This window comes from Brassica rapa, chromosome A04 (genome assembly GCF_000309985.2).
Source record: "Brassica rapa cultivar Chiifu-401-42 chromosome A04, CAAS_Brap_v3.01, whole genome shotgun sequence".
Classification (NCBI taxonomy): domain Eukaryota; kingdom Viridiplantae; phylum Streptophyta; class Magnoliopsida; order Brassicales; family Brassicaceae; genus Brassica; species Brassica rapa.
Window position 1 is genome coordinate 3,733,964 of NC_024798.2, and position 12,645 is coordinate 3,746,608.

General features: G+C 34.7%; 1 protein-coding gene across 2 annotated transcripts; it reads left to right on the forward strand.

Moving 5' to 3' along the window:
- Positions 1-1,364: 1,364 nt before the first annotated feature.
- LOC103863257 lies at positions 1,365-11,651 on the forward strand. 2 transcript variants are annotated; one of them, XM_009141013.3, is made up of 4 exons: positions 1,365-4,438; positions 9,298-9,457; positions 10,146-10,772; positions 10,862-11,651. In XM_009141013.3, the coding sequence occupies exons 1-4, from the start codon at positions 4,275-4,277 to the stop codon at positions 11,015-11,017; spliced, it is 1,107 nt and encodes a 368-aa protein (XP_009139261.1). In that variant the 5' UTR covers positions 1,365-4,274; the 3' UTR covers positions 11,018-11,651. The 2 variants fall into 2 exon arrangements, with proteins under 2 accessions (XP_009139261.1, XP_033146374.1); XM_033290483.1 differs by having other exon boundaries at positions 1,366-4,434; positions 9,304-9,457.
- Positions 11,652-12,645: the final 994 nt, after the last annotated feature.

A 12,645-nucleotide genomic window follows, 5' to 3' on the forward strand; every position in this document is an offset into this window, starting at 1 on the left:
CATGTAAAGACTCTAAAATAGAGTCCATACATAACATACAGATTCTAAATAAAACTTATACTATGACATAAAATTAAAAAATGATAATCCCTTTCTTATTAATAATGGAGAATGAATTTGAAAAAAATAACCTTTTATATCCTACTATATATTAATTGAGAAGTCACTTTAGTTATTTTTGCTTACGTATCGATCATAGGTAAACTCTTACAAAATTGTTATAATTTGATTGGTCGATGATTTTTAATTTTTATTTATTTTAATTAGATCTAAAAATAAAATGTAAGCATATAACCAATTAATATCACTTACCAAATATAAAATATTAGTTACCTTATGGTAACTCTTAAATATAAAAAATGATCAATTTATTTCTCTTTCTATAATTTCAACAATTAGCTACCATAAATCAGTATTTGTAATACTAATATGTAATATTATTTAAAAATAATCAAAATTGTTATGTAATAGAATTTCAACAATTAGTCACATATGATCGATATGTAAGCAAAATTCACTAAAGTATTCAAAATACAGACGTAGGTAACTAATAGTTGAAATTATTACAAATAATGATTTATGGTAACTAATTGTTGAAATTATAGAAAGAGAATAAATTGATCATTTTGTATATTTAAAAAATACATAAAATAAAAACGACAAACCGTTTATATAAATCAATATAATGATTTTATATTCTTATTTAAAAGCATTATATTTTATATAAATTATCATAATAACTATTAACATCTCCTAAAGTTCATATTATGTGCTTTATAAATAATGTATAAGAACATTTATCAAACTATTTATCTTGGCTTATTGTATATTTTAAATTATTATAAGAGTTTGTAAGTCATCTTTAAGAGCTTAAAATCAAAGCTATATATCATACTATATATTAATTGAGAAGTCATTTAAGAGATTTTTGGTTATGTGTTGACCATTTATGAAATCTTAAAAAAATGGTATAAATTTATTGTCGATAATTTATAATTTCAAATTATTTTTATTAGATTTAAATGAAAGAAAAATTGGTATATAAACAATTAATATCACTTGCCAAAAATCTACATAATATTACAAATAATTATTTATGGTAACTAATTGTTGAAACTATAGAAAGAGTAATAATGTTCGATCATTTTTTATATATTTATAAACTACATAAAATAGTAAACAATTTTTTTTAAAAAATGGATATAATAATTTTATATTTTTATATAAAGCCATATATTTGTATATGGCCTTATATTTGTATATAAAGTATTATAATAACTATTAATATCTAATAAAATTCATACATGCTTTATAAATTATTTATAAAAATTATAAATACATTTTTAAAATTATTTATCTTTGCTTATCATATGATTTAAATTATGATAAGAGGTATTAATTTATTTATACAAGCTCATAAATTAATTTATAAAATATATTTTAAAATTTTATTTTATATTAAATGATAAATCACTTAATTTTTTTTTTTTTAGGCGTCGATCATATATAGAGTTTGAGAAAAAATATTATAATTTGATTTGTTAATGAATTTTTAATTTTTATTTATTTTATGAGTACGAAAATTAGTTCTAGAAATAGTTTTATCAGTATACGAATGACCTAAATATATTGCACAAAATAATTTATGGTAATTAAGTATGTAGTTTATATAATATATATAATGCTTCATCATCATTTTTAGCAATCAATTATTTCTAAACTATATAAAATATTCCAAAAGTTTCCGTATTACATATTACATGAGAAAGCAAAACACTCTTTCAATAAGCATCAAAGAAACAAATGACAAACAAACAAATGAAATGTCTCACTAAATCATCACTACCATATAAAGAGTTGAAAATAATCAGAAACTTACCTTCTTTGACCCGGAGATGCCATTTTCACGGTCACCAAATCTTCTTTTGTTACCTGAAGCTCTGGTTGCATTTGAAGCGGAATGGTCTCCGTCAAAATCTCCGTCCATTATAGCATGCGCATCAATGAACCGGGGGATGGTTCACAACTTTAATTGTTTATTAAATTTTTTTATAGCAACTTCACTCAAACGAAAGCTTGAGGGTGGTTTTGGATTGGGTGAGGGAAGAAGAGAGAATCGGGTCGGGTCGGGTCAACCCCGTTCGCATGTTTTACTTTACACGTGTAATTCGTTCCTTTTCCAGGATTAAAATGTCAAAAATTAAAGAGAACGTGTGTGGTAATTTTTGTATCGTTCCTTGATTTAAGGTTTTTGGAGTCTTCTTACAATTTTCTCAACAACAAATGGTAGTGGAGGAAAGCTGGAAGAATTGTTCAAATGATCAGATGTGGCTAAATTAGCTGAAAATACACATTCTTCGTATTAATTAGGATGGACGCATGTGAGATCAAATCTATTCTATTAAAACAGCAGTATGACCCATTGATAAAAGTTATGTCCAACTTATAATTTCAACAATACATACTACTTTAATATAAAAGCATCATAATATATATTTTTTTATATGTAACCACCACTTAAATTGCCTACTAATCGGTAACCACTTTTTGTAACTGCATCCAAATATCTTTTTTTTTATGTAACCACCACTGTTTTTATTGTTTAAATCCCAGCAATTTTTTCGATGATGTTCATGTATTTCACCGAACTTGCTCTTTTGTTTTCCCAACTTGCTTTTCTCTTCATGTGGAAATAATATCCTCATCATCCTCAATTTATCGGGAGAGCCTTTCACGGATATTAGATAGAGCTTTTTTTTTTTGTAACTGAGAGAGAGATTGAATCAAGAGACGTTGTGCTTTCTTCAAATGTGTTTGCATGTATCTAGAAGAATTCGTTGGTGCCTCTGTGGAAGAATATTGCAGGATTGCTTTGCTGAAGTCCGGTGGTGGCGCTGTGGCAGTTCGTGAGAAGAAGGACACCAATTGCGTCTTTTTTTGCAAAAAAATAGGTTTTGTTTTTGTCATTGGATGATAAATTAGGTTTGAGGTTTTATCTTTCAAAGTGTATTTAATGATATACGGGATTCGTTAAAACGTCTAAATGATTCTACTGCTAGGAGCTTTCACTTTAAATTTTTAATAAAATAGATATACGGCAGAAACAGTTTTGTATATGTTTTAGCATCATGAGATCATGTATATAAGTTTTTCTTTTTCTTTAACATCAAGATCATGTATATAAAGTTACTTGACATTAGACAACACAAAATCTTATGGCTGTATGGTTTTACAAACCATTATATATGTCTTTATAAAAATCTATTCTATTAAAACAACAGTGTAACGCATTGATAAAGGGTTATGTCCAATTAAAATTTATGAATCATTACAACACTTCTAACATATACTCAATAGTTTTCCTATTTATAATTTATATTTAAAATATATTTTTCTTTAAGGGTTACATAATACTAAAAACTAAGTATTTTTTTTTAAAATGATCATATCTTCAAATACACATACATATAATATATATATAAACAATATAACAAAAATATATAAATTTTTGAAAACCCGATTGAACTGGTTCGACCAGTCACCCAGTAAGGATAACGAGTCGATGTCTGGTATGGCTTTCAAAACATTGGTTCAGTTCAGTTTTCTGGATAATTTTGCATAATGTATGTAAAAACATCGGATAATCCATGTCTTTAGTATAAATATCGGGTTAAGTGACTAAAAATATCGGGTAATTCAAATAGCTTTTAAGGTATTGGATAAAAAGTATCCGAGTAATTCGGTTAATAAATAATATTTTTAGTATATTTGATTAATTAGAAATAAATATAATTAATATTTGTAGGTATATAATTTTTTTCCTTAAAATTTGGGTTTGAAGATTGGTTATGTCAAGAGATATATGATTTTCTTGATTATTTATGAATTTGGTTCTGATTTAGTTTTGATTCTTTGGTTTCAGATAAACATGTGTAGACCTATACAATATTTTACATAGAAATTCATATAAAATCTAGGTTTTGTAGGTTACGTTTAACAATTAGGCCATGAGTCACGATTTTTTTAATAAACACAACTGGTTTTCAACAACTAAAATGGGTTTTTTTTTCATTTTTTAATAAACATAAATATGATTACAAAAAAACACAAATATAAAAATTAGATTTCTAAAAAAAATATGTAAAACAAAAAATATACCCGCCCTCTCAGGGCGGGTCAGATTCTAGTAATCAATAAAATTCTAGCTAGGCTGGTAGGTAGGTAAGTCCAGTTCATTGATTTTTTTCTTTACAGAATCATTTCGCATATATAACATGCATGCATCTCGATATTTCAACACTATGTGGTATCCAAAGAAACTTTGCCTCACGCCAAGTTTGACTTCGTTCAACACTTTTCATAGACAAGAGGAGTTGTATAAAGAAGCTGCGGATAATTCAGATAGATATTCAAAGCAAGAAAAGAAAACGAGAGATAAGTGTAGATTTGTGTACTGTATATGTGTTGTTCTATTAGAAAGCCAATGGCTGAGTATTTATACAATATGAGAGTCGACGTGATCTTTACGTAACAATAAGATTCACTCTAAGATTTAGCCTTATCTTGACTATCTATACGGACTTATCAACACTTTCGTGTATATCCTATCATATACCCCCAATACTCCCCCTCAAGTTGGAGCGTGTGGGTTAACAACACCCAACTTGGACATGATACTTTGAAAAGGTACTCGCCCGAGCGCCTTAGTTAAAATGTCTGCTATCTGAGAAGCCGAAGTAATGTGCTGAGTGGCAATAAGACCAGCTTTCACAGCATCTCTAACTGAATGACAGTCACGTTCCAAGTGCTTAGTACGTTCATGGAAAACGGGATTAGCTGCGATATGTATGGCAGCTTTACTGTCACAAAAGAAGCGCGTCGGATCACTCTGTTCTGCACCAAGTTCTTTGAGCAGACGACGTATCCATTTAGTTTCCTTTAAAGCAACTGCCATCGACCGATACTCCGCCTCTGCTGACGACATGGCAACGGTGTCCTGTTTCTTTGTTTTCCACGCAATAGGAGAGCCACCAAGCATTACTACACACGCACTTAAAGATCGTCGAGACAATGGACATCCACTCCAGTCTGCATCGCAGTAGACAGTGAGTGTGAGATCATCCTTTGACGAGAGAAGTATCCCTTGTCCTGGCGCTCCTTTCAAATAACGAACCACTCTAAGCGCAGCAGACCAGTGTTCTTCCGTAGGTGCTTGCATGAACTGAGAGAGCAAATGAACAGAATAACACAACTCAGGTCGAGTATTCAAAAGGTAAATCAAGCGACCCAACAAGCGACGGTATTTAGTTGGATCAGTGAGCAAAGGAGCCTTAGACTTTGCAAGGTTGTGACCCTGCTCGAGAGGAGTAGCCACTGGTTTTGAGCCAAGGTAACCTGTATCTGCGACAATATCCAGCGTGTACTTGCGCTGTGACAGAAAAATTCCCTCAGGGCCTCTACTGACTTCGATTCCAAGAAAGTATTTTAACTTCCCTAGGTCCTTCATTGCAAAACATTTGCTTAAGTATTCTTTGAACCTCTTCACCATGTGTGGATTGTTGCCGCAGATGAGCAGGTCGTCGACATAAACAAGGACTCGAAGCTCCACACCACTGCGTTCATAAGAGAAGAGAGAGTAATCTTCATAGGACTGAATGAAACCAAACCGTATTAAGGCATCAGAAAGCTTCTTGAACCAACATCTCGGAGCCTGTTTCAAGCCATACAACGACTTGCGCAGTTTACATACTTTGTTAGGATGAGAATGTCGGAAACCTGGAGGTAGTTTCATATACACTTCCTCTTCAAGACCTCCGTGTAGAAAGGCGTTTTGAACATCCATTTGATAAACTTCCCATTGTTTTGCTGCAACAAGTCTCAAAAGGGCACGAACTGTTGTCATTTTGACCACCGGCGCAAATGTTTCTTTGTAATCCTCACCCTCAACTTGACTTTTACCGTTGACAACTAACCGAGCCTTATGCCTTTCGATTGTACCATCCGCGTTGTACTTGATTTTGAAGATCCATAGACAGCCAATCGCCTCTTTCCCTGGTGGTAGGTCTGTGATATCCCAAGTGTTACTGTCTTCGAGAGCTACAACCTCCTTGCCAACTGCGTTTCTCCACACTTTAAGTTGCATGGCGTCTTTGAAATTTCTCGGCTCAGTTGAGTTTGTAATGGCTGTCAAAAAAGCTCGATGGTTCGTAGAAAACTGCTCGTCAGAAATATAATCAGACAGAGGGTACAAGCAGTTACCTGAGACCGATGACGAAGGCTCTAATGTGGAGGAGGTAGAAACAAAATAGTGTGTATTACTTTCAGAGTCAGCCGTAGTGTTGTAGAGGAGATAATCTCGAAGAGTGACTGACTTTGTCTTCTCCTGCTGGCCTCTACCAAGTGTCTCAGAGCTACTTGCTTCGATAGGAGAAGTTGTATTGTTGGAGATGAAGTGTCCTCTGGAGTAGACGTCGAGGGCACCAGAGATGATGAAGTTTCAGAAGCAGAAATTATATTGGAGACGGGAACAGTAGGCGTAGGAGGTGTTGGTGGAACAACTGGAGCAGAGTGCTCTGCTTCTGTCTCAGGTGATGGTGCTGGAGCATTATTACTCCCCCTTCCGTCCAACTGTGTAACGATCCAATCTTCATCACTCACACTATCCACCACCGTAGGACTGACTGCAGGTTTCGGATCAGCAAAGGGAAACAAGTCTTCGCGAAACACAACGTCTCGTGAGACGAAGAACTCATTGCTTTCCATGTCATAAACTTTCCATCCCTTTTTGCCAAATGGGTAACCGACAAATACACATAAGCGACTTCGAGGACCGAACTTATCCTTGTCTCGAGAGGCTCTGTGTACGTAACAAGCTGATCCAAACACCTTCAACACTTTGTAATCAGGTTTAACACCATTGAGGACTTCGTATGGTGTGCTACCATTAAGAACCGATGACGGAGTTCGATTGATTAAGTAAGCAGCCGTGAGCACTGCTTCTCCCCAAAACGTAACTGGAAGTGATGCTTGAAACAACAGAGCGCGTGCAACGTTCAGAATGTGTCTGTGTTTCCTCTCCACACGACCATTTTGTTGTGGAGTGTTGACACAAGATGTTTGGTGAACTATACCCTTGTCTTTGAAATAAGACGAGAGTACTAAAAATTCTGTTCCATTGTCGCTGCGTACCATTCTTACCGGCTTGTTGAACTGCTTCTCTGTGTAAGCCAGGAACATCTTCAGTATTTGTTGGACTTCTGACTTTTCCAGAAGAAGAAACGTCCATACGGCCCTGGAGTAATCGTCTACTATTGTGAGAAAATAGACAGCTCCACAAGAAGAAGGAACTCGGTAAGGACCCCATAGATCAACATGAATAAGTGAAAAACATTCTGCTGTTTTATTCATACTTTCATAAAAAACTTCTCGAGTTTGCTTAGCTCTAAAACAAGTGTCACACGGACTTGAGCTAGCTGGTTTAGAAACAAAAGATAAATCTGAAAATACTGAAAACGATGGATGGCCTAGACGTTGATGCCACAAGACTTGATCAGATCCTCCGACTGCCCGATGACTCTTCGCCACGACCAAATCCGTAAAGTAATACACACCATTCCGTTCCTCACCGGCTCCAATCAGAGTCCTCGAAAAACGGTCCTGAAAAACACAGATTGTATCAGTGAAGTGAGCAAAACAGTTCGCTTGTTTTAAAAGCTTTGCAACTGATACCAAAGTGCAGTTCATATCAGGAACAAACAACACTCTCTGCAGTTTTATCTTATCAGATAAGGAAAACGTTCCCATTTTTACTGCAAAGGTTCTGTTTCCATCAGCAAACGAGATGGAACAAGGTGGAATCATCTCAATATCGGTTAACAAATCCGAGTTTCCCGTCATATGGTGCGAAGCACCTGTATCGAGAATGACATCACCCAAAATTCTCTTACCAGCCAACTTGTCAGAGGCTGTAACACTAGCCTTCTCCTGTATCATCTGAGTGAGCACTTTCCATTGTTCTGATGAGAGCTCTGGAAGGGTTGGAACTGAAGTGTTGAAGCTTGTGGCTTGAGCAACATTAGCCTGACCACGTCCTCGACCATTCGCGCCTCGTCCTCTTCCTTTGTTACCAGCTCCCTGACCACGACCACCACTTCGATCATTGTACCACTCAGGAAAGCCCACGATCTGCCAACAGTCACGCTTCTCGTGACCTGTGCGTCCACAGTGAGAGCAGAGCGGTCGAGAACGCAAGATCGAGTTGTCACCTTTGCTTGAGACAGAATCGCTTGGAGAGTCTTGTCGCGATGAAGCTGAATTTTGTCGAGCTACGAACCCTACTGCTTCCTGCTGTTGATCGCGACCTCGTGCAGTCTCCAGCCTCTGTTCTTCTCTCACCATTTTATTATAAATTTCACCAAGCGAAGGCAAAGGATCAAGACCAATCACGTTTGTTGATATGTTCCCAAAACGTGAATCATCTAGCCCCATTACGAACTGGTGAATCTTCTCATGCTCTCTTTCTTTTGCCATAGCCGCAGCTGCTCCACACGTACAAGCATGAATCGGTTGATACATCTGCAGCTCCTCCCACAACGTCGAGAGTTTGCCAAAATAGTCCAAAACGGACTGTCCATCTTGTCGACACGCCGCAAGTTGAGACTTGATTTGATGAACACGTACCGTGTTTCCCACGGAAAACCTTTGCTTCAGATCTTCCCACAACTGATGCGCATCCGTAACATACGTGACCGTGGAGCGTACCTTTGGTTCGATAGAAGCTCGTATCCACCCCACTATCATCGAGTTAACCGTCAGCCAGTTCTCCACATCTGGACTCGTCTCTTCTGGCTTCTTCAAGGTTCCTCTAATGAAACCCAATTTACGCTTGGCTTGCAGAGCATTAACCATCTCTGAAGACCATTCATTGTAATTTACTCCGTTCAACTTGACAGAGCAAATCACGGCCCCTGGATTGTCGGAACCATACAACATGTAAGGTGAGCTTGACGTCGCTTCATCCTTCCTTTCAACAGCTACAGTATCAGCCATGACTCTCTACGCTAATAAGGAACGAAAGATCAGAGTTTCAGAATCTTCCGCTCTGATACCATGTAGATTTGTGTACTGTATATGTGTTGTTCTATTAGAAAGCCAATGGCTGAGTATTTATACAATATGAGAGTCGACGTGATCTCTACGTAACAATAAGATTCACTCTAAGATTTAGCCTTATCTTGACTATCTATACGGACTTATCAACACTTTCGTGTATATCCTATCATATACCCCCAATAATAAGGAAAATAAAATGGCTGCCTTATCAGAGAAAGAAGCTGAAGCTTACCTCGACGCAAGGCCGAGATACCCGATGGATTGGTATAAGAAGATAGCCGCACAGACACAAGACCACAAGTTTGCTTGGGATGTCGGAACTGGTAGCGGTCAGGCTGCTATTGGGGTAAACCTTCTCATTATTATCTTCTTGTTTTTTTTGTTTTAAAAGATTTATATCTTCTCTCAAGACTTCGAAAAAACTGAAACATTCCGTTACTATATGATTGAGTTAGTTGATTTGCGATAGACTAGGCTGATAAATTCAGCAACAAGATAGCTAGTTTACTTAGGAGGACTCTTTTATTGTTTCATGTTCATTATTAAAGAGGTAAGTCAAATTTGGTGCGGACACACTGATTGTTGTTCTTCAGGCTCTTGCATGGGTTTGTTATTTTATTATATGCATATTATATAATTTATTTTATTTGTGTGACTAGAAAATATTATTGCACAAAAATTCTACTTTTAAAAATATATAATATAAAGAGACATTCTTTTTTATTGATTAGAACTTATTGCAAATGAGCTTATGCAGATTAATTTGGGAGAAAATGTTAAAGGCAAAACTGAAGAAGAGAAAAGAAATTGATATATATATATATATATATATATAGATTTTACTCACTTGGTCTCATTTATGATTGATAAGTTTATTTTGTGAATATGTTATAAAAAAACAAGAACAGTTTAGTTGATATAGTAAGAAAATTTGTCCTGCTAGTCTGGTGAGTTTTATTATATAGCAAAAACTAATCTTGACAATATCAATAACTTTTGATTGACAAAATCAAGAACTTTCTATATTTTCACAGCTTGTTGAGCATTACGAGAACGTGGTGGCTACCGATATAAATGAGGCACAACTTAAACGAGCAGTCAAACACTCAAGAATCAGCTACCATCACACTCCAAAAAACATGTCAGAAGACGAAGTTGTCGCTTTAGTCGGCGGAGAAAACTCTATCGATCTCATAGTTGCTGCACAAGCTGTCCATTTTTTCGACTTGACAACATTTTACAACATTGCAAAACGTGTTCTTCGCAAGGAAGGAGGCCTAATAGCCATTTGGGTTTACAACGATATCATTATTTCGCCTGAGGTCGACCCCATAATGAAGCGCCTTGTCGACTCTACACTTCCTTTTAGAACTCCAATAATGAATTTAGCATTCGATAGCTATAAAACGTTGCCGTTTCCTTTTAAGAGCGTAGGGATGGGGTCAGAAGGGAAGCCTGTTACACTAGATATTCCGCATAAGCTTTCGCTTAAAGGGTTTATAGGATTCTTGAGATCATGGCAGCCAGCGATGAAGGCCAAGGAGCAAGGAGTGGAGCTTGTCAATGAAGATCTAATAAACAAGTTTGAGGAAACTTGGGGAGATGAAAACCAAGTTAAAGATGTTTTCTACAAGGCTCATATGATTGTTGGGAAAATTAAGGTATCCATCCAACATGTTAATTAGGTATTTCACATTTAAATAGCAATTACTGATACTTATTAGCTTGTTGTCAATTGTCTTTTGAGCAGGAAGTGAAATGTGAATCGGAACAAGTGTCTAAAGATGGTAACAAAGATCTCTTGCACCGAACGGAGGTTGGGAGAAAACAAGAAAGGCCACAACCATCTGATGAAGAAAACAGACAAATTAAGAAACAAATTACAAGTAAAGATGAGGCATGCTAGATAAAAAAAATATGCATTACCTCTTGTTATAAACATAAGTATTTGTAAATTAGTTAAAATTTGAATCATCGTCAGTATTTTGGTAATATTTCAATATATAAGGGTTTTTAATAAATTATTAATAAACCATTTGAGAAAGTAATAAACTAATGTTTATTTTATTTTATTTTTTTTGGTCAAACCTTCATTTTTATAAAACTTAAGCAGTAATGTTTATGTTTTAGCTATCAATAACTTCAACGCCGTTGGATCTTGCACAAACCTGGACTACGATAGACTTGAGAATTGTTTTTGAATATATAGACTTGAGAATTGTAGGAACATGCCTGTCAAAATTACTGGATTTGTCCAACATAGTTTTTACATTTTTTGGTAAAATAGTTTTTATTTTTACCATTCGGTGATGACTTAATACACTTTTGTATTGGTTGAGAGTTACTATTTATTGTTGGTATTTATATAAGAGGCCAAATATTATTTTTTGTGCTTTCGGACACTCCAAGTTATGGTTTTTCAAAAACAAAAAAAAAAAATTAACTGGATTTGGATGTTTGATAGAAAATTAGTTACTAACGTTATGACCATGCTATATGGCGTCGGGACACTTTAATATGGACTAAAAAAAACTACAATACACAATATTTTAACAAATTGTCACTCATTTTTTACTCTTTCCTTTATGTAAATGCTACTAATATTTTACATTGAGTAAATTAGCACAACGTACGTAGGTGGCAAGATATTTGCTTATGCTTAAACACCATTTAGAGAGCATTTGAAGTCAGCATCACTATTTTGAATTATGATTTCTTTTGGCTAAAGTTATTTTGTGATGATATAAAAGTACAAATAATTTATCTAACCCATGATTTGAGAGTTGTGAAAAAGCTATAGTAAAAAGGTTATATTCTGTTGACAAAAAAGGTTATATTCTATAGACAGTTGGAGGTCAAATATTTTTTTTTGTAAAATAAATGAAACTTGATTATTTTAAATCATCAACTTGTTTATACACCTATAAATTCATTTCTTTTATAGACATATATGTTCCCATCATTATAGTTTTCATAAAGTGTCACTTTCATACAAAACAAATTATTTCTACCAGTTAAGTTTCTGAACCCATTTTACATGTTATACACAAATATATTTAAGAAATCACCAATGAATTGTAGGAAAATAAATATTTCTACCAGTTGAGTTAAATGTTTTAGAACTAGAATTTTCACACGTCTGGAAAAAAAAATTTGAGTTGTATATGCAACGCTGATAAATGAGTAATTAGGATGCTTTTTAATTGGATTGGAAGAATCAGTGAATTGATCGTAGAATCAAGAAGCAAATTACGTACTATGATCCAAATTTTCCAAATAACTTTATACTATATGAAAAATGAATATATCAAGTGATCACATTGCATTGATGGGTTTTGTTTATATATACATCCCAGTTAGATCTGTCAACAAATGATATTATTCTGATATTGGACCTAGCAACAACCTTTCATACTAACGTTGATGTCTTTATCACTTCGCGTAAGACACTTACCTGCATCACAAAGTTTTGATTATGTTTTCAGTTGGTCTTGGTTTGAGATTTGATCAAATAGTTGGTTTGTTGATGAGCCA